The sequence below is a fragment of the Myripristis murdjan genome, chromosome 11, assembly GCF_902150065.1.
Source record: "Myripristis murdjan chromosome 11, fMyrMur1.1, whole genome shotgun sequence".
Classification (NCBI taxonomy): domain Eukaryota; kingdom Metazoa; phylum Chordata; class Actinopteri; order Holocentriformes; family Holocentridae; genus Myripristis; species Myripristis murdjan.
Genome location: NC_043990.1, coordinates 13,378,521 through 13,401,360, shown reverse-complemented (window position 1 = coordinate 13,401,360; position 22,840 = coordinate 13,378,521). Strand labels below are relative to the sequence as shown.

The window sequence follows — 22,840 nt, the reverse complement described above, 5'->3', positions numbered from 1 at the left end:
TGTAAAAAAGGAAATAACAACGTAGGTATTTCACTGCTTTCATTTTAAACCGGGGACACTTGGACAAGTAGTTGTAAAATCTACTTTGCAGTTTTATTTGCCAGTTCTCTTCAGATTTCTCTTCAACCTTTTTTTTTCTTGTTTGTTTTTGATTTAGGGTAAGCCACAAAATTGTGTGATATTGTACTTAAATTTGTCATACTGATGATTGACTTTGATAAAACTGCACACGTTTTTTATATATTAAATGTTTTTGGTTCATCAAAAATGTGTTTGTTGATATCTGGTATGGAAAGCAATGACAGACATGGACTGTTTGAAAGGGGTCACAAAATTTGCACAAGGAAATAGGTCTAATAATGGTGATCTTACAGTTTAAAGTCTACAGCATTTATGGCATTTACACACTTTCTCAGTGAATTGAATAACCAGGCAGCCCCCAGTCTTATTATAATCATTTACCAATTAGAGATAGATGGATACAAAATGAACACTGGAGAACAGAAGAGGGACTGCACTACTTTTTGAAACAGAAGTTACAAGGAATTTAAAAGATAGATGTACTTCATTAATCCCAATGAAGGAAAATTCTTGTTTTACAGCAGGAGCTCGTCCAGACATTGTATAGAAACAATAGTAGACTACACAAAATTCACCTCTCAACACTACGAGAAATATATATCTTTAGAAAAGTTAAACACAAGTAACAAAACAAATAAGTGGATCAATACAAAAAAACAAGAAAAAAACGTACTACCCTTTAAGACTAATAAACAAATAAATATACTAAAATATAGTATCTACAGACCTTTCATCTTTAAACCTTTGCTTAGCCTACAGAATTCAACATGTATACATAAAATAGATGTATACTCATAATATATATTCCCTTCTAATATAATGTCCATGTGATACTCTGTGGCACTGGCTATGCAAAAACAATGTGACGCAGGTTAGGTATTAGATTGATTTCCTGGCGCGTCGCCTGGATTTTGAGCGGGTCTGTCTGCGGCTCCAGCACAAAACACTCCTCCTTCTCCTCCCTCTCCGCCCCCTGACGTCTGGGGCGTGGGCGTGTTTTCCTCCGACGAGCGCGTGTTGTGCACCTCTTGACAGGCCGCACATGAATCAGCTTGAACGTTTTCCAGGGCCAATGGGAGGCGCCGCAGAGCCTGCCTTCCACACCTCTGGGTGGCGCCATTTCATTTTCACGTCATGTTTGCGGAAACGTCACACCAGGCGTTTGGCCAGCAACGAGTAAACAGACGGAGGACGTCGCAAGACCCCAACTTTTAGCTTCTCCAGTGAAATGATGTGAATAACCATGGCATAAATTTGCGTTGCGGGTGTATTTTATCTGCTTTACAGAGGTAGACAGTAACTATACGCAGCACAGTCAGTATAAGCCTTTGTAACGTAACGTGAGCAGTTGGGCGCCTGTGCTCGGTTAAGCTAAGCTAAGCTAGGCTAAGCTATGTGCTAGCCGCGTCCACGGTTCATGGTGCAGGCAGACGGCGGTGCGGGCTGGCCGAGACATGGCTGCAGGAGCGGGCGCTGCTGGCGGTTCTCTGGAGTCCACGTTGGACAGGAAGTTTCAAAATGTGTCCAACACGATGGATTCAATCCAGGGACTGTCGTCGTGGTGCATCGAGAACAAGAAGTACCACAGCCTGATTGTTCGGCACTGGATGAAATGTTTGAGGAAATGTAAGTGTCTTAACCTCCGGTGGCTAACTCAGCTTGCTAATGTTAACAGGTGGACTCGTTGGTGTACATGGATTTGATTGGACGGATTAAAGTGGGTTTAAAACTGCCTTCTGTTTTCATTTGTTATTGCTAATTTCTCAGATTATACAATTAACCTACCAATGAACCCATTTACCCAAGTGTTTGTCACTGGTTAGGGGAGGTGCGGTAAGGCTAACTAACTTAACTTATTCATGGAGTTACAAAACGTGATCTCCTAATCATAGCAAAACTAGGCTAAATTGTCTAAACGCTATGTGGCAGAGAAACTAAGTTTAGTTAAGTTTAATTGTGTTGTTTTTTTTACCAGCTACCTGTTTTTTTTCTCCTAACGCTCCTTGTACTTTTACATTAATGGTTATGTTTCAGCTCCCTCCCTCCTGTATGAAATGCCCTTGCAAAAGCATTCATGCACTGTTATGAATTATATTGCGAATCTAATTGTTGCACTTAACTTGCAAACCGTGCTGTCATTCAGTGTTTCCGATCGGTAGCGATTTATTGTGTTATTGCCTTACTGACAGATTCATTTTGAAATGTCATTTGATTATTAAACTGTCAAAGCAACCAGTTTTCCTTGATTCCTGCCGATGCATTGGTTGCTGTGACAGATCCTAGCAGGAGGAGTGATGTGTGTTTGAATCTAGTTGATAAGCTACATATACAGGCGTAAAGTCCCATGCAGAGACTGTGGACCTGAACATGAACTTCCCTCCTTCCTGGAATTCAGAAAATTCAACAGATATAGAGGAACCTGACTGATTGCTGATAGAGCAGCCACAGTCAACATGTTTTTGACTTTTGTTGGGCGTCTGGTGTCAGTTTTCAAACCTATTCAAGTTCAGTTTTTTTTTTTTTTTTTTTTTTTTTACCTGTATGCACTGTTTCTCTTGAGATGAGTTGAGGCTCAGATCAAAAAGATTCTCTTTCTCATTCTGTCTTCAGATTTTGCTTTGTGTGTTTGTAGAATTGACTTTGCATGCATGTTGTAGTCTGTGAGCTTTGAACAAGAGATGATCTCTTGTGGATGTGGGTTCATGTGGATTTCAGCGTTCTTTTGCAAACTTGAGGCGCAAGACCTACTCAGTCAGTTCGATGAATATGTGAATTTACAAACATTTTCCACAGGTTGTGCTCTCCATTCCACAGCTGCAGTGTGGTCTCCTCTTTTGAGAACATTGTTTTCACTATATTGGCCTTGCTTTTACAGTGGTTTATTGGATTCAACAGATTTTCTTAGTCTGAAATGTGTTTCTTGCGCATTCGACTGACAGACTCACCGTACTGACTGTGAATACTTGAGTTTTGCATGTAGGTGTTAATAATGTCTAATAATTAGTAATCAGAAGTTATAAAGAAACCCAAGCTTTTAGTGATCATGGTTGAAGGGTTCCCCAAGGATGTATTATCTATTTTCAAGTCAAAGTTTTCAAGAACATATGAAAACTGATGATTTAATGAAGTCTGCCCTGCATTGTATCTTTAAGTCTGTAGTCTGTAAGTCTGTAACACCTCTAAGCTGAGTAGAATAAGGATATGGACTCTACATAGAGATGTTTTGGTAATGCAGTTCTTCAGCCATGCAGATGTTATCTGCGCCTCATGTTGTGTAAATGGATACACAGCCTTAATGATCAGCAGGTTCAGGGCTCAGGAAGCTTTTGGTTTTGGTTAAACATAGTTTAAAGGTCAATGAAGACTTTCTCTGCTCGTTTTCATCAGTTTGATGGGATTTTGATGGTGGAGAGATGGAGATGCGTCTGCAGAGAAACAGACTAGCTTCAGCTCACAGGTTTACTATTTCTATTTTTTTTTTTACTGCATCTTCAACTGCTTGTGGTGGCACACAAAAAATACACTAAAGAGACACTTGCATTCAGTTGATCATTAAGGAAGCCAGTAGTGTAATCTGAAGGAAGAGGTCCTTGTTGTTGAAGCAAATGAATGTGTGTTCATTAGGGCGATATGGGAAAACTCAAATATCATGATATATTTTGACCAAATACCTCAATATCGATATTGTGGGGATGACTTTTGGTGCTTTCATAAAATATTTATACAGTGAGATTTCTGATTAATATTTAAATTGACATTTTTGATAAGTAGGCATTTTCATTATCTAAAAACAAACAGCTAGAACAGTCAAGTAAGGCCAGAAAATCACATCACTTTACTGTAATGCAGCTTTTAAAACCAGGCAAAGACAACACTGATGTCATAAGATATCACGATATCCAAAATCCCAGACAATATCTAGTCTCACATCATGATATTGTTATAATGTAGATATATTGATTGTTGTAACTGATTACTTTTTCTCAAGATAACAAGCACTCTGTGGTCCTTAGCAGTTTCCACAAATTTAGGACTAGCAAAGCTTTTAATCTTTATTTTTACTCCCTCTCTGAGGTGTATATACTCAGTGTCTTAGTCCCGTTGGTTGATGGAAAACAGCAAACGAAACACCATCACTAGAATAAATTTGCCCTGGCTAATTTTCTGTTTGATTTGAGGCTGTTTTAATATTACAAGGCCAATGTATTTTTTTTTTTTATAATTTGTGTTCACTGCGACTGAATGCGATAACAGCATTATTATGGACTTCTGTGCGTGTTAGTCCTTCGGTAACATTCACTACGTTTACATGCACACAAGATATCGGATTACTCCAAACCCCGGTTTACTTGCAGTAAAAGTTTACAGCGTTTGACTTGATCAACTGTCCTGCCCTGTGAAAGTGGAGCTGTTGTCTTTCTTTCTCTCAGCTTGCTGTTTTTTTTTTTGTTTTTTTTTTGTTGCCATGACAGTTGAATCCCCCCAGAAACTGTGTTGTGGTCAGGTCAAATACAGTGTTTACTTCACATTTGTTCAAAGAACATCTTGAGAATTTTGCACAGATCAGTTGTGTATGTATTTTTTTCTGCTAGATGCTTCACACATTCAGATTCTCCGTCAGTGTAATAAATAAATCTGTTTACATTCTAACTTGCTGTCAGCTTGTTTGATAAATATTGTGTTTACTTGGAAGACATGGAAGTTGAGCAACCTGCATATGCTGTCCCGACATGAACTGTGCCATTTCCTGGACACTTTGATCTGCAGTGGCTCACAACATGAGGGCTTTTTTTATGGCTGGCCCTCATTGAGAGTCAAACCACCTACTCTTTAAAGGGATACAACAGCATCTTGTGCTGCTAGTCACAGCTGCCAAGGCGTTTTTCTGTAAACATGATAAATCTATTCAAGGTAATGTTGACTTAATCTTGAAATATTTTGGCATCAGTTTTGTATCGTTGAGCCAATACGTTGAATGTGATCTGTATCCAGTTGCTGCGTCACCCCTTGATCATACTTAATCTGTCAGTATTTGCACCCTGATGAATTTAGAGCTGCAACTAAGGGTTATTTTCATCATCGATTAATCTGTTGATTATCTTCGCAATTAATCAATTAGTTGTTTGGTCCATAAAATATCAGAAAATGGTGAAAAATGTTGATCGCAATTTCCCACAACTCAAGACGTCCTCAAATGTCTTGTTTTGTTCCAACCAACAGTCCACAACCCAAAGACTAAAGAAACCAGAAAACATTCACATTTGAGAAGCTGGAATCAGAGAATTTGGACATTTTCCTCTTAAAAATGACTCAGAACGATTAAACGGTTACCAAAATAGCAATTCATTTAAGAGTTAGTAAATTATTTGACTAATTTTTGCAGCTATAAATTAATTTATTTCAAATGATAGAATCAGATTTCAATACTTTTTGCTGATGTATTGCAGTGCAGTGCACATGTTGCATGCAGTGGACTTATTCTATTTGTACACTGTGTGTACACCACACCAAATGTTATCTTATCCTGTATGTTCTCTAGCACTTTATTGGGGAATCGCAATTGCAATAAAATTGATGTTTTAATACGGTAACACAAATGCATGAGGGATTTAGTTGTACACTGTATTTCTCTGCTGCTCTTTCTTTGACTGCCCTTTTGACTGCAAATTGAATATTACCTCAGTAATACAGAGAATTTTGTCTGATTCTGTTCAAATTCACTTTTGTTTTACACCACAGAGGCTGTGGTCAGGTTGTTTGGGTGGACGGTCTCTGTCAGCACAACCCTCTGCCTCACCAGATAAACTGATTCTGCTCTCTCTCACTCTCTCTCTCTCTCCTGACAGCTGATGCCTTACACAGGCTCAACTTGTTTTACCTCGCCAACGATGTCATTCAGAACTGTAAAAGGAAAAATGCCATTGTGTACCGCACGGCATTCGCTGAGGTGCTGCCCGATGCCTTCGTGTTGGTCAGGTGAGCTGTTTGTGTAGAGATGTGGTTTTAAGGAGTGTTAAGCCACACACCCCACAAAATACAATGTCCTGTTAGTCAGTGTCATTTGTCAGTCCCATCATGCTGAATATTTGACGTAGGTGTGGTGTTTGTGTTTTTTGGGTGTGTTGTCACATTTGTGCCTTCCTTCCTGTGGCTCTCGCTCTTTCCCACTCAGCTTCACTTCATCATTCCATGCCTTTGTTTGTTTTATTTTTTAAAAGCTATACCATGCTCATAAATAAAACAGAAAGGACCTATTACACAATATTAAAATGTAACTTCTCCCCTCTCCTTTCTCGTCTGTCGTCTCCCCTCTCTTCCCCTCTCATCTTGCCCTGCAGCACCAACGCGAACTCCAAGGTGGTGAAGTCAGTAGAGAGGATATTGTCTATCTGGGAGGACAGGGGTGTGTATTCGGGGGCGCTCATTGCTGAGCTCAGGGGTCACTTGCTGAAAGAGGAGTCCCCTCCTGAGACACCTGTGGAACAAAAAAGTGAGAGCATCAGCTTTTTTCTTTTGTTGTCTTTTGATGAATACCCTGGCTCAGTGCTGTCAGTGTCATCCTCTAAATCACCTTTAAAACACATTTCACATACAGCCTTTACCTGTGATTTTTTTTTTTTTTTTTTATCGATTTCATTATCCGTGTTAGCCTGTTTTTGCCTGCTGTATTCTTTTAGCAGTGTGTGCGTGAATATGTCCTGGGCGGGCAAACCCAGGCATGCTAGTGCGTGCCAAGGCCAGTCGCATTTCCATTGTCACTTCTGGTCTTTGATTGTACATCGGTGGAGTTATGTTGGGGCCAGTTTCCATGTGCTTATGGGCCATACAGGGTTAACCAGGGTCTGAGGTGGAGTTAAGGGTGGTAAGTGGGGAAATGGGTACAACTGAAAAGTACAGATGTCAGCACAGCAGCTCACTTTTGTTACAGAAACATAACGGAGAAAAAAAAAACGTCAAATTTCCCGTGTTTGCCGAAATGAGGACATTATGCAGTACATAGTGAGAGAGCTGACCGTGGTAGAGATCCAACGCACGATGGGACAAGTCCACAAAATTCTGAAAAAACTGAGTTCTCAGTACAAGGCAGTTAAAGCACACAACGGACACCGTCGTGTCCAAAGGAAAAAAAAACCTGTGGTGCGTATTCTGCAGTAGTGAGCCGGTGCCGGGTGTGCACACTTTAACTACTCACCCCCTACTTCCTACTCGTGTGCATGGACGGGACAAGACTGCAGAGCTATCGGCACAACAGTGGAAACGTGAATCGTTTTTATTCTCATGGCTTGAGGCTGGAGGCCATTAACACTGTCTGGCTCCAAGACAGCCCTAGCTCGCAGCGGTACGACAGTGGAAAGACGGCTCTTGAAGGACCGCGTCTTTAGCGGACGACCTCTGTGTAAGTGGAAGTACGCACTCATTTGAGCGCCACTGACGTCATATTAAAGGACAAAACAAGAAGAAGCAAGAGCAACAAGCAAAATGGATTCTCATGGATCGAGTGTACACTAAACACGCTGTCCGATTTAAGCCGTTGCAGCTACAGAGTTTGTGCAAATGTCTTTACACGGGAAGTGCATTGTTGTTTTCCTGTGGTTACAAACAATGACGCATTTGGTGTTTGCAAACCGATATGATGTACATGTTCCTTTGCATATAGAGCAGGAAGTGAGATCCTATCACTAGCACCCGATGCATGTGGAGACACATTTTAATGCCACATGTGAACTGATGTACTTAAAGCTATCTGTGTGATCCGATCACCCAAGATGACCTTCCCTCTAGCGCCACCAACAGGTCAAATTGTTAATGCTGCACATGAATATCGCAGAAAGTTGGCATTGTCATGAACTTTAGTTGTAACATTCATGCTATCTTGAGGATGATCCCTTTTTTAATCTGGCGACCCCATGACCTTCCCTCTAGCTGTAGTCGTGGCAGCTTTAAGAGATTTGTGACAGCATTCATGTTGGCTAGAGGATGAAATCTGACATTTTGAGTGACTTCATGGCCTCCCCTCTAGCGCCACCAGCGGGCCAGGCCGGGCATCTATGTTAGAAATGAGTTTGTTAATTTTATGTAGCCCTTCCTAGCTTATCTTAAACCATGCATGACGTTTTCATTTGTTACGTTTTTGTTTTTCATGTCTGCAAAACATTTCTTAACAGTGTTGTAAAACTGGCATAATGGTAAAATGACGACCATTATTTTAATTATATTGGATGCAATCTTTTTTTCAGCTCCAGTTGATTCTAAAGCAGCTCTCAAGTCCAGGATCGTTGCTGAGTTTGTGGTGAGAAAGAAAACTGATTTCAAGCTGACGTAATAGACACAGTGGAGATAGCAAGTTTGCCAGATAACTTAAAAAAATGTTACCTAATATTATTTTCTTGTGGTAGATCAGTTGAGCAAGTTAAAGAAAGACGTTAGGAGCTTTTGTAAAGAACTAACAATCTGTGAAAATGGACAGCAGCTATGAATGACTGATTTGGTGCTGTTCTTCTGATTTAATATATTTTGTGTATTGACTAAATCTCATTTACCTTTCTTTAAGCTTGTTCAAAAATAAATATGCTTGCAGAATTCTAAAGGAAAGTCTTTATTAAAAAAAAACACATAGGATTGCGCTTTATTCATCCTCCTCAGATATTAGTATTGGCTCTCTAAAGTGCCTAATTGGTTGACTTCCACTCTTGGATATGTGACTGGCTGTTCTCCGCTCTGTAGCCTCAGGCGCTGATAGATCAGCTGTCCAAGTATAAGAGCTCTCTAGAAGAGGTGGATCTGAGAGAGAAGCAGCTGGCAGCCATGAGGGTCGATGTCTGCAGTTCTGACGCCCTCAAGAAACTCAAAGGTGACTTCATCTTACACTGTTAACACATTTAAAACCCACTGACAAGCCCTGGAAGACACAAATGGGTCTCTTTAAGGTTTTTGTATGTTTTGTGTTTTTTTACTCGTTTTTGTCGGCCCTCCTAAAACCCATACGTGCGCTGATTCTTCCAGATAAAGCAGGAGGAAAGAAGTTCTCCAAGGACTTCGAGGAAGGAAGTGCAAAGCTCCAGGACTTTGTTAAATTCCTTGAACGGCAAAGCAAAGGAGGGCCTCCTCTCCTAGAAGCCCTCACTAATGCAGATATCTTCTATGAGATGCAGTACCAGGAGGTCAAAATCGTTGCTAATGTGAGTGACAGCTGAATTTGTGCTCATCTGTGTGATTCATGAGCCATTCATTCTTTCAAACTTATTCTTCTGAACAGTTGTGCATATTAGCTTTCATTTGAATTGTATTGGAAGAGTCATTAATATTCACGTCATTGAGTTGTAAGAAAGCTTTCGTGCAACTTCATCTTGATTGCAGGATAAAACAGGAGCAAGTAAATGCTTATATTTGATCTTCATGCCCATGCAGCTAAAAATTTGTTTACCATGCTGTATCCTGATAAACAAAACACAGTGGAGGAAAATTATGACAACACTGAATAGGCTGTGATTAACCAAAGAGGCAGTAAATTATTCACACTGGCATATTTTGACATTCTGTTTGTCTGTATTATTCAGAGAACCACTTTGGAGCGGAGTATGCTTACTCAAAAGAAGCTGAATCATCTCATTAGAATTATCAAGTTCAAATTAATTACAACTGTCTTTTTGGAGTGTGAGCAGAAGTTCAGTTTAAAGTCAGATTTTTATGTGCACTCCTTTCATGAGTCAGTGTTGCTGAGCAAGCCTTCATTTCCAAAAACAGCATATACAAAGGGCATTTAAAAAAGAAAACATAAAGTTACAAACACAACATATAAAGTTCTTTAAAAAAGGACCCTATAAAATGAAAGTACACTACAGAAAACAAATGTTATCCATAAATGTTACCTTTACTTTTGATTTGAAATTACAAAAACTGAATGTGTGAATCTAACTTGATAAGTTCCTTTGATAGTAAATTTTGTTTGTTTTCTGTCTGTCTATTGATGTTTTGTCACTTTGCCTTTCAAGGCCTACCAAACGTTTGCTAACCGGGTGTCCCACCTGAAGCGTAAGCTGGACAGCCTGAAGGCCACCTTACCTGACCTGGATGAGTCGCCCATTCCCTCACCCTCTGCAGACGCTCCCTCTCCAACAGGCTCAGAATCCCCCTTCCACGACCTGGAACTGCCCAAACCTGATCCGGATCTGGACGGATCCGCTATGGACGATGAGGCTGAGCCACCAGCCCCGAGCCCACTGTCCTCCCCTGGAGGATCCCCCAAACCCGCCTTCGCTGTCGGGCAGAGTGACAATCGTGAAGTGGAGGACATGGAGCTCTCTGAGGATGAAGCGGAGAGTGTGGTCATCATAGGTAAGGAGTGAGGTTGGTCTCTCAGTTCAGTCAGTAGGGGCTAAGTAGACAGGACAAGGCTTTTAAAAGTTTAGCTAAGTAAACAACAATTCTTGTTTTAATTACTGGTTTTCCTTGGCATAATTGTGTGGAAAATGGGTTAAATTACTGAAAATGGGTGGCATCACAGAAAAGCGAAGTGACAGGATCATGCAGAGGATCGTCCAAATTCCTGTTGCAGCCTCTTGATGCGTCTAAACAGTTCCCCATGAAATGCTTTTCACAACCAGTAGAGCCATCAAATCAAAATTACAGGCATTTCTACCACACAGAGAGTCAGTTATATAGCTATTTTAAACATCATTTCAGTGTTTCATGTACACTCTCCCTCTGTATTGGCTGAAGTATACTTTATTTATGCCTTTCTATATTTGTAAATGTCTTCAACACACTTGATGTGGTTGTGGGTAAAGGTTGTTTTTGCCCATTTAATTTACTCACATTGGCTCCATGTGCAATTTATGCTATTACGCAGTTCATTCTGTTTTTATTGCACTTAGAACAAGCCGTTTGCTTTTGATAAGATGAATATTTTGCCATTCTATTTTCTCAGCATTTCATGAATGAAAAAACACAGCAAGAAGAACTCAAGTTATTGCATTTAATGACACGAAGTCTTGATCTGATAGTATCCAAACATAGACCAATTTTGTGTGAAAAACTTGTGTGAACCTTCTTTTACATTTGTTTTCCTCTGCAGTTGAGGAGCAGGTTAAAGGCTCCACCAACACAGCAGTGTCCAGTGCAGTGCCTGATAAAACAGAGTCGTCAGTAGCAAAAGAGCCGCCTGTCACACACACCCCGTCCTCCACGGCTGCCCCTCCAGCCAGCGTGCCCAGTGTTGACCTGAGTAAAATTGGCTCCCTCCTCAACAGTTTAACTTCGGTTATAAAGAACACAGGTGAGTGCTGGTGGCCAGTCTGACCGTTATTAAAATTTATTTCTAGAGCAGTTTCAAAGACGAGTTACCAAGTGCTGTACAACTGCAAACAAATGAGCAATAATTGTGATTAACACCTTAACACAGTAACTGATAAATGTATTTGTAAAAAGCAAAAAAAAAAAAAAAAAAAATCCTGACAAAATAGCTGAGAAACTGAGAAACAGTGAAGAAAGTAGAGAGTAAGTGTTTTTATGACATAGAGGAGTTATGTACAAAACAATTTGTTTTTAAAGGAGATTTAAAAGATTTGAGTCTGATAATTTAATACCAATTGGCAGGTTATTCCCAGTCACTTTTTGTTTTTATCCAATTTATTCAGGAATATTGAACTTTATCTGTAGACTTCTGGCAAAGTTTTTTCTCAAGAGGGCCTGACAGATGTCCGGTGTAAACTGTTGTTAGTCCGTGGGTGTTTTGCTACTATAACACCTTCATGTGTTCCTGTAATATCACTGGTATCCAGTTCTGTGCCATCAGAAGTCTACAGTTGTTTATTCCCACCAAACACTTGGAAAGTTCAATATGTTGGCACTGTTCAGCCACACAAGGAGGAACAAATTAGTTAAAGCAAGGAGAGAAGTGTTTGGCTGGAACTGAGACCTTATGCATTATGGTGCTTTTGTGCACTGACAGCGGGTTATTTAAAATTTGCATTTGTGAAAGAACACAGTTTCCTCAAAATACTTCTAAGGACATCTTCAACTTTCTGGGTTCTTAGTGTTTAAAACACTTAAAAAGAAGGCGTCACGCTGCATCGTTCCACTTCATCCCAACATTTGAGAAACAAAACAATTCCATGGAGACTGAGAATTAACAAAGCACCTATGTTGGGCAGTGACAACTCATTCTCCGAGAAGTAGTGTGAAGATTTGCTGGTCATTAAATATACACAAGAGGACCTATCCAAAACCTGGAAATGTTGGTATTATGGAAGGATATGCACTCTTATTCAGCTCATAGCAGATAATGTAGCTGAATGAATGCTGTGCCTCCTTGATTGATTCCTATTAAAAGGAGCTGGCTGAGACCAACTCAAGAAATATTGATGAGACACGCTGAACTATGAAAACGACTGGGAATATCCCTGGCAATTGGAGAGGCCACACAGGGTGCACAGAAGAGGTGACCAGTCATCCAGTGGGCTGTCAACAGATGAATCTGGGAATGAATCCATTGCTACATGTTTTTTTAGCCCCCACGATAAATCATCTGAACCAGAGGGGGCACAAGGAAAAGTTGGGGGGGCAGGGGGCACAGACGGGTACACAAAGGGCGCTCCGAGACCTCTGACACAATTATCCAACAGCTAAGTGATCTAGAAACTGCTTTGTTGGCTAAATGCCTCTCTTGTGCCCCCCAAATATGCTGATCTGTTTATAACAAGGGTTGAACTGTTTAAGTTTTTTTCTGTTGTCAAATCAAGATTTTTTTTTTCTGCAAAGACTGAACACAATTTTCTCTGTGCACACTGGTCATCGAGACAGGGAAATAGTCACAAGCTGGCAGTAAAGTTAAGCTCACAAGTTTATTTATCCCCACAGTGACCAGTGCCTCTGCACAGACATTTTGTTGTTTGATTCAAGATAATGTTCAGTCTTTGTTTTCTTCTCCTGGTGCTAAAATATGCTATTCCAGTTTATCTCCACAACACAACCGGCCCTCGAAGATCTTTCCATTGATGAGTATATTGTGATATGCAGTGCTGACAAGTGGGGTGCTGTAGTATTACAAAAGAAAGACAGGAATCAACTGAGATTTCTACATCCCTTTGAGTTATGATCCCACACTTGAGTTCTCAGGTGAAATCAGAAACACTCTTGATTTGGTCCATTTTGTTACACATTGCATAAAATCCATAAAAGCTGTTAAGTGTGTCCTATAGTTTCTGGACTGTGTCCCTTCTTATGTATGGGACACATCTGGGTTTTTTGAGGACATTGAAGCTTATTGGTGGGATTCATGATTCTGATTTTTTTTTCTGTTGCAAGCTTGCAGACTACTTGCATAATGCAGTGTCCAACCCCTCTTTATGGCATACATAATGCAAAGTGTCCAACCCCTCCTTATGGCATACATAAGGAGGCGTTGGACACTTTGCATTATTACTTGAATTCAAGGGAACAGCAGTTGCCATCTGTGAAGTTACTTATTAAACTGTCTGAAATAGTTCTGATAAAAAATTCAAGTTTGAGAAAGATTTTGTTTTTCTACAGTCACAATTTGCTGTCCCCTTAGTCCTAAATATGCCAACTTGTTTATGGAAAGGTTTGAAGTGGATCATGTTTACAATAGCAAACCCTTATTTATTTCTTGTGAGGTGTTGATAAAGACACATTGATGACTTTACATATATCTATCTATCTATCTATCTATCTGTGTATGTATGTATATATGTATGTATAAGTATATAGAAAAAATGTATAAATATATATATGGGTAAACCTGAGGAACTAGAAGTTTTCAAGGAGCATCCCAACTCTAGATTGACCACTATTGCATTTACAGTATGTATCAATGTATGCACAGTATATACATATGTACAAAATGTATATTCGTGCCGTTTCTGCCAATCTTTTCCTGAAGAAAGCAGTCGTATTTTAGAACTATGATATAATTTTTCCTGCCTTTTATTCAGTAATTGATTTCCATTCACTCCGCTACGATATGAAAATGAACTTTCAGAGACATTCTTCCTTCACAGTCATAAAGTCGTCTGCATTAGTTTTCGTAAAAGCAGCAGCACTGTTGTGTTTTGATGACTTGAAATTGGGCTTAGTTGAACAGTTCCTCTGCTGGAAAATACCCCTCGGGGAAACATTTGCTTTAGAACAGCCAGCTGTAAGTTGTTTTCTGCTCGTTAGCGGCAGAACATTGTAAGGTACGTGTTTGAACGAAAAATAGAGGTTTTCAAGCGATGTGTTCAAAATCATATTGTGACACACAACTGCATCGATTCAATAGGTACAGTATATCAATTAATTACAAAAGTAAAGTTTGACCGATCAAATCCCAAGTGGTGAAACCAAAGAATAAAAGTACCCTCAAAACCACTGACTTTAATAGCTGTTGTCAACCAGGGCACTGGACAAGCCAGCAGGTCCGTAGTGCAGAGGTGTCTTCTCATGTTGCCACTGTTCAAGCAATTTCAACCAGCTATTTTATGTTTTGGCTTTTAACTTCTGTAACTGTAATAGAGGGAAAGCTCTTTTTCATATGATCTCATATAATGTGCCAAGTTCTCTTAAACTTTAACTTGGGATGGCTTAAATGGATATATCCAGCATCCATATCCATATATCAGCCTAGTAATTACACAGGCCTGTGCACACTCCATAGGGGCCTTACATGTTTCAGGGCATTACAGTGAGGCCGGCAGGCTTTTGAAAAATAGTCTGAAAACGCTAGTGTGGTGTTTGCATATTTGCCTAGCTTAATGTGAACATGAGCTAATTTTATAAGTTACTGTTGTAACTTTTCCGATTCCAGTGAGTTAACCTGCGTATCCCTTTGTCTCTCAGGACCGGTTACGGAGACCCCTGCTTCAGATGACATCTCTGGCTCCTCGGTAAAGACCATGCCACCTGCCCCCGCGGCCTCCCAAGATACTAGCTCTTTAGTCAACCTCCTTTCCCAAGTGGACATGACTCCTTCAGACCTCCTTGGTGCACTGTCCAAAGCCCAGGGCCAAGGCAGTAGCCTGCAGGGTGAGAATAAGTGTTTATTTGTGTAGATTGACATTAAATGAAATAATGATATAATTGCTTGCATTTTGCTGAACACAATACATTGAACATGTTTAAGCAGGGTGAGGGACACTTTATTATTTTATACCAAATATAAACCCTGTTTTTGAATTCAGTTAATGCCTTCAGTGACTCAGCAAGATGATAACACATTTTTATTTTCTACCTCTTCCTGTATTCCTCCCTCTTCTGTACTCAGGCCTCACCTCTCTTCTGAGTAGCCCAGCTGGAAAAGCCTCCTTAGACTCCTCCAGTACAGGCAAGATTCCTCCTTCTCCCTCCTCCACACCTGCATCAGCAGCAACCACCAAGAGCCTATCTCTCTCCACTGTTACATCTGTGCCTTCTCCACCCATTTCTAATGTAAGACACAACTCCAGCTCCCAAGCAGAGGCACCCCTCCCTACTCCCAGCTCAGCCTCTGCCCTGGTGCAGGCCCTACATAGAGATATGGAATTAACAACAGATCCAGAACCCCCTTTATCTAATGACAGTTTGGAGTCTAAAATCCACAACTTCCTGCAGGGGAACCCTGGTTTCAGTGCCTTCAACCTTGGTTTCTCAGCTGACCCAGTCCTTGGGGGTGATAACCTCAGCCCAGTAACTGGCACAGATACCCAGGATGGGACCCCAGTGCGGGACGAAGGTGGGGGCACTCCCACTCAAGATGAAATAATGGACAAGCCACAGGTGGAACCATTGACTTCCAACAAAGGACAGCTGTCCACCACAGAAACAGCTGCAAAATCAGTTTCTACCGCATACCAGAATATCACTCAACGGGACCCTGACAGTTCTCAACAACAGGGCCACTACCAGCCAGGTGTGGCTCAGAATGGGCAAGGCTACCAGCTGTACACACATGGTAATCAGGACCAGTCCACGCATGGGATTGCACCACCTCTTGCACACTACCCACAGATTTCCACACAAATGGCAAGGCCTGTGCCTGGGGAGGGAGCCCCAGGCAATGCCAGTAGTAATAAGACTGTTGAGGGCTTCCAGGCTGCGAATGAAGGGGATTGGTATGGTAAAAATTACCTAGAGGGGAGCACTCAGCATCCCAGAGGCTACAATGTGGCCACACCGGGAGGGGCTGGAGAAAACCAGACACCAGGACTACATCCATACCACAGAGACCAAGCTCAGCAACCTCAGGGGTTGGCCTCCCAGCACGGACCCCCTGCCTCCCTTGGTTTCTTTAAAAACAACCTCCCTCCTGTCCCCACATTACCTCCCCCTCCCGACGGCTTCGAGGCTCCACCTTCCATGACCACTACTAAGATGGTAAACCCAGAGCAGCAGCCAATGTCTAACCCAGAGACGGAGAAGTTGACAGGGGCCAGAGTGGACAATATCAGAGGTGGAATGGTGATTCATGACCATCAACACAAATCTATGTTCCATCATGATGATCCTGTGTATAACCGTGACAATCTGCACCGTCACCCTGATGATTTACATCCTCACCCAGATGACCCACGTTACCAGGAGGACCCTAGGCATTACCGTGATGCCCAGTTCCATCAAGATGACCCTTACCGTCGCCCAGAAGAACCGTACTACCAGTCAGCCAGTTCTCCATATCAGTACCACAGAGGGCAAGGGCGCCTCACTCCACCACTCTCTCCCTCAGAGGATGCTGTTTACTATGCCCACAACTACCCGCCACGCAGCCCATCTCCTCCCCACTACGGTCCTAGAAGACCACTGCCACCTCATCCTGAAATTCGTCATCCAGGCCCACGGCATCCGTACCGGCCTCCACACCCACCACACCACCCACACCCGAGGGGACATCCACGTGCACCACCATTTCCTCCGTTCCATGGCCCAGATCCGCGGTTACGAGGTAAACGTCCAGGTCCGAGAGGAGGGGGCCCAGCTGGTCCAGTCTTCCCTCCTAAAAGACCTCATCTGCCCCCATGGTACTGACTCGGCAAGCAGCTTTGAGCTCTGCAAAACACTGTGGATGCCAAGTGGCCCGGGTGTGACTTTTCAGACTGGTCATTAGTTTGTCAGTCACATCAGATTGAGATCTACAGTATGCTGTGGGAATGCACCGATGATATAAAAAAGGAAAATGTGGGTCGATAAAAGCAGAGATATTGAGCTGGACTTAATGAAGGTGGAGATCAGAGGGCAAGAAAAAGAAGATCAAGGATCGGTGGGATAAACAGTGGAAATCAAGATCTCTTCATGAAAAACGGCACAGAATATGAAAGAAGGTTAGAAGGTGAGAAGACTGACGCGCTGAAGTATGAAGACTGAAGATTAAAGAAAATAAGAGGTGGATATATATAATTCACTTTTATTTTTGTTTGTTCCAGTAAGAAACATTGCAGTAAATATGTAATTGAGCTTTCCTTTGACATAGTTCAGAGCGTGTGCATGGTATGCTTGTGTGCATGCTGTTGAGCATAAATCAAATAGTCAAAGACCATTGTTCATTTTTCTCCAGCTGTATCTGAAGATAGTTATTTTTGCTAAAGAAGTAACAGAGGAATGTAGATGATGCAATTTTTTTGCTGTTTTTAGTTTTTCAGTGAGAAGTTGTGTCCACCTCTCCCATTTAAATAATATTCCAATAGTTTTGGTAAAACACATCTCCTTAAAATTTGCTTTGTGTATGTTAACACAAAGTGTGTAACTTATAGAGTTTCTGTTCCTTCTGCAATACTCGTTTGTATAGGTGAGGAAATGAGTTCATTATTCCAACTGCGACTGTCATATTTGTGAAGCGAAACTTTAGTGCGCAAGAACCCTTCGGCGACAGTTTCACGTCTCGTTCAGTTTTTTTGCAGGAGGGTGGCAACAGGTCTAGTTGAACGGAGAGATAGGTGTTTGGGAAGATTTCTTTTTTTTTTCCTTTTTTTTTTTTTTTTTTAGCCTTCAACACCGACTCAGAAGAAAAGAAGTTCATTTTTTGGGCGGAAAGAAGATTCACGTCTCCAGCTACATTTTACATTGTACTGACTAATAAAAATCTGAGTTTGAAAAAATGTTGTTTTCATTCTTTCCTTTCCTGTCAGGCTTGGAATGTTGCACTCCTGCGTGAAACCACTGGCCATCACAAGCACACATTTCAACATGCTTCACATTAAACACTGTCCTCTCGCTCACCAAAAGATAAATGAGCATACGTGTCACTAAGAATTCTGTAATAGTGAATTAAAATTTAGTTGAGGATTAATGACTTTACACATGCTCCAAATTGATATTTTAATAATAAGCAGATTAATAACTGAACTGGCAACTCAGGTGGGCCATGTGTGATCCACTCTGCCTGTAAGGCTCAAAATAGTTGAGGTCAGCTTAACCACATCACCTCACTAAAAGATAGAAGTAGCCTTTAACTCATAGAAGAATGGGCACAAGTCAATAAACTGCATAACTTGAGCACAAACTATAAAAACGATAACTTTAAGGCTGCATGTTAAATGTTTTCTTTGCGCCAATTCTGCAACAGTTTCTGTTGTGTAAACGAGATGCGATAATTAAAAGCTGTTATTGGGCTACTTTGGACAGTGTGGTTAAAATTGTCCTCAGCCTTACTCAGAGTATGGTGATGTTGGAAACAGTGACTGTGACAGCTCTGGTAACTTAATTGCTTCCCCAAAAAGAAAAAAAATCCCTTGTTCTGTGTCCTGCCTCAGGCTCCCTGTCAGGTCAGAGCAAAGTATTACCTTGCTCTGCACTGTGGAGTTTGGAGGCGGAGGTGGATACCCTTTATATTGCAATCATAATATTCTCCAGAGTGTCCGTTTGATATCTACCAATGCAATTTAACAGGCAGCCTCAGTAGAGTACTGAAGTTTCAAAACTTGACAGGGAAGCAAGGGTGAATTCAGGCAAGGGCCAGTGAAGTCTTGTGATGTGAGTTTCCCTCAGACTGAAATATATTAGGTGGAGTTCATTGTACTTAACTCATTCTTCGTTGACTGAATTTTAAACATGTTACTGAAGAAATTTAAGTCTAGTGGATTTAGGGTTTCAAAATTAAGATCCAGTATAGTATATCCTCTGGAAATCTTGAATCAACCTTTTAACTTTTCTCACAACAATGTAAGCAGTCTTACAAAGTGTTGTGATATTTATAGGCAGCTTTGCTGCCTCTGCAAATTTAGGAAATAACCCAATGAGCAAGAATATTTCCCATTTCATCCATCTTAAAGCCTTGTTGCTTTGCATCCACTTCCCACTATTCCTATTTTGTTTAAGTAATCAAACTTGTCCCACACTATGCTACTAAAAGGCTCATTGTTTTTCTTAGGAAAACAGATGTTTTCCCTTGTGGCACAATGCCAAGCAGGCAACAAATTTGGACAATTCACCTCCACCCCTCTAAATTTCACATCTCCCCTCCAGGGGAGGGAGTGTGGGGAGGCAAACACTTGATTTGTACCTAAAACCCCTGAGAGCTGTGGCAGAGAGCAAGTTTGGTAGACAGAATGATCATCATGAAGCTTGTCTGTTTAATCTAAACCATGTCTTAAAAATAGGAGCACTCACCTGCAGACCATGACTTAGGCCTCATACCACTTGAGAAGGCTCTTGGACATTGAAAACTAGTGCAGTGGGGAAAGAAAGTTATATTGCTGGACTGACGCTCTAAAATCATTGTCCAAAAGTTAATTTAGGCTACCTGTTGACAAGAGCAGGATATCAATGCATTTTCTTCCTTCAACCCTTGGTTGCCCCAGTGCCTTGTAGACTAACGTAAAACAGTAAAAATTCGACCTCGTTTTTGTTGCTTTATAGGCTACTTCGCTTTCACTCACACAGCCGAACCTTTCCCGTATCTCCTTAAGGTTGAGTGAAGTTCAGTTTTAAATTAATTCATCACAAAGTCAAACTTGTAGCCGGTAGTGAAACTCTTGGTAAAATCTCAGCTGTGAATGCTAATGTGGCAGACTTCATATTTCAGCTTCGAATGGTTCAGTGTTAATCTGGGAGGGGTTTTAATTGCCTAACTCTCGGGTGAAATAAATAGGCTTGATTATTGTAGCAGATTTCATATTTTCCCCAATCACAGTTTTTGTCTTTTTGATACCAAAGTCAGAGTCCAATCATTTTACATATTGACATAATGCAGAAATTGAGCTGTTTTAGATCCTCATTGTAGGAAAAGAGTAATTAGTTTGAGAATAATTGGTGCATGCATCCTAGATTTTTTTTTTATTTTATTTTTATTTTTTTGAATAATTAAAGGCAGACAAGCGGTGTTTCGGCTCGTTGTTCAGTGACAGTAAAAGAAAACCTGCTTAAATAGTTGAGTCGGTTCAGGTGAGCCGGCCGTCGCCAGATGTCAGTAGATCTTCCCTAAGATATTTAGTTATATTCAGCTGCTCATTCAAACCGGCAGCAGCTGCAATATAAACAAAAGACAAACGTGATGTGCGATTTTCTTAACGTGTTCTGGTCGTTTTCGAGCGAATAAAAGCGAATTAAAGGGGTTAAATCGCATGTCAGTCCGCATTTGTTGGCCTGTATTAAAAGGCATGTTCACTCGTTTCCTCCTACTTTGTCCCCGTCCATCTGTAGAGGGTCCTATCACTGGATGCCTGTAGTAATACTTGATGTTTATTTGTTTATCCTCAAACTTATATTCCTGTGAGAGATCATGTTTTTTTTTTTTTTTATAGTGTTGCGGATTTTTTTCCCGTTGAATTTGCTAACTTCTTTCCTCTTCCAATCTTCTTGCTCTCTCCCCTCCCCCTCTTTCTTTCCACCCCACTACCTCCTCATCCTCAGGGAGCCAGAGCCATACTTTGATGTGTCTGATGTGATGTGAACCTTTTCCACTTGTTAACTGATGCAAGGGGCGATGCTGTGTCCTCTTTTGAAAACCCACCAGTCCCAGTGAAGTGCCTTCACGGTTTGACAGGAGGGCTGCACTTCAGTAAGCTGGCTGATTTTTTTTTTTTCCTTGAGAAACTTCAGAAACAATACAGTTTGGTTGATAAAAAAGTTGATATTGTCTTGTGTGTGTGTGTGTGTGTGTGTGTGTGTGTGTGTGTGTGTGTGTGTGTGTGTGTGTGTGTGTGTGTGTGTGTGTGTGTGTGTGTGTGTTTAAGTGGACCCACACAGGAGAGCAGAAAGGTTGAGACATACCAGTGGGAGTAAGTACAGCAAGGATGATTAAACACATCCAGTATTAAGACATATGTAGTTGGTCTCTCTCTCTCTCTCTCTCTCTCTCTCTCTCTCTCTCTCTCTCTCTCTCTCTCTCTCTCTCTCTCTCTCTCTCTTTAACTCACACACACACACAAATTGCTCACATTGCTCATAATTACTTGATATTCCTAAAATGGTTCATGAAATGTAGTTTTGTGCAATTAAGTGTTCACTTGATCATTTCAAAATAAAACAAGTTTTTGTTGTCTCTTGTTTACTTGTATATCGTTTACATAGCTGTCTGACAACCACTTGTAACCATTATTTATTTTATTTTATTTTTTAATCCTGTCTAGATCAAACTAAACAAGTACCCCATGATGACCTTTACTCCCTGCAGTCTTAGTCACTGGTCTTATACTGTATTTTTCTTTTGTATTATTTATTTTGGGTATTTACTATAGGCTGGATTAGTGGTCCAAGTCTCTTTCCTATTCAAATCATAATTTCCTCTTATTATGTGTAAGGGTCGTTATATTTCTATACATGTGTCACATCGTGATGCACTTAAAACACAGCAGCAACATTAATAAAAGCACCACTGCTATGATATGTGGTCGCTCGTCACCAGATGTCGTTGTTGGTTATGTTTAGAAATGGTGAAAAAAAAAATACATGCCATATGAAAATGACACATCACGTTGTCGTGGCGCAGATATGTCCATTTATACTTGTAAGATGATCAAAGCCAGATGAACTAAGTCCTTGAGCTTGCAGATTGGGGTTGAAGGGTCGAAGGCAGATAGGATTTAGGGACCGATGGCAGATGGCGAGCTACGAAGTTATTCTGGTCTTGGGAATTAAGGAGTGAAAGCCAAATCAGAATTGGGTAGCGATAGAGTTTCGCTTCGACAGGTTTGATTTTAGACGGGGGGGAAAAATAATTTTAAAAATACAGATGTTTGGTATTTCAGTGATTGCAGGAGCCCAGCAGATCGTGACTCTTTGAAGTGTGGAGGTGTGCGCATGTCGGGTGTGTGCTGGCTGCTGTCATGTGGGCTCATTGTTTACATGCTCGCCTGCTGCCGAGATTTCAATGAGGGCGTGTGTGACCTGTAAAATTATGATGTCTGCTTTGACGAGCGGACCGACAAACGCATCTTTTCCACGCTGAAAAGAATGGCGCACCGCAGGAAATGTGAGTCACGAATTGTGTACAACCATTTCAGCACCGCGGCCAGCGCCACAGCGAGAACAAAAGACGGATTTGCATCCCTTGATGTCAGGGAGCGTCTGCGTTTGTGCTGCCAGCGACGAAAACGAAAAAACAAACGTCCCCCGCCCCCTATGCCATCATATCCTATCTGTGCTTTTGTGTAAGTGGGTTTATTTACCATCTGGTTGCGTAATGTCCAACATAAAATAAAGCATCTCATTTGCTTCATCCAAAGTGCCTTCCAGCCTTATGAACACTTGCATTATTTTGAGTTTTGGTGGTCCACACTGTCTCATAGTGCCATACTCTATTCACTCATTTACTCCCTCAGAAATAAAGAAACTAACTTTGTCATAATAATAATAA

At 41.1% G+C, this 22,840-nt stretch overlaps 1 protein-coding gene across 2 annotated transcripts; it reads left to right on the top strand.

Annotated features, from left to right (window-relative positions):
* Nucleotides 1-1,223: 1,223 nt before the first annotated feature.
* On the top strand, nt 1,224-21,885 carry rprd2a (regulation of nuclear pre-mRNA domain containing 2a). 2 transcript variants are annotated; one of them, XR_003928948.1, is made up of 12 exons: nt 1,224-1,707; nt 5,928-6,057; nt 6,420-6,571; nt 8,319-8,371; nt 8,806-8,932; nt 9,085-9,260; nt 10,074-10,416; nt 11,156-11,356; nt 14,917-15,102; nt 15,341-17,431; nt 20,896-21,043; nt 21,219-21,885. XR_003928948.1 is itself a non-coding variant. In XM_030063592.1 (10 exons), exons 1-10 carry the CDS (start codon nt 1,536-1,538, stop codon nt 17,074-17,076), a joined length of 3,276 nt encoding a protein of 1,091 aa, XP_029919452.1. In that variant the 5' UTR covers nt 1,224-1,535; the 3' UTR covers nt 17,077-18,143. The 2 variants fall into 2 exon arrangements, 1 of the variants encoding a protein (XP_029919452.1); XM_030063592.1 differs by lacking the exons at nt 20,896-21,043; nt 21,219-21,885 and having other exon boundaries at nt 15,341-18,143.
* Nucleotides 21,886-22,840: the final 955 nt, after the last annotated feature.

Coding starts and splice junctions, on each gene's coding strand:
- rprd2a (XM_030063592.1), top strand. CDS start 1,536: ATGGCTGCAGGAGCGGGCGCTGCTGGCGGTTCTCTGGAGTCCACGTTG. Junction 1,708..5,927: donor GATGAAATGTTTGAGGAAAT/GTAAGTGTCTTA, acceptor CTCTCCTGACAG/CTGATGCCTTACACAGGCTC. Junction 8,372..8,805: donor GGATCGTTGCTGAGTTTGTG/GTGAGAAAGAAA, acceptor TCCGCTCTGTAG/CCTCAGGCGCTGATAGATCA.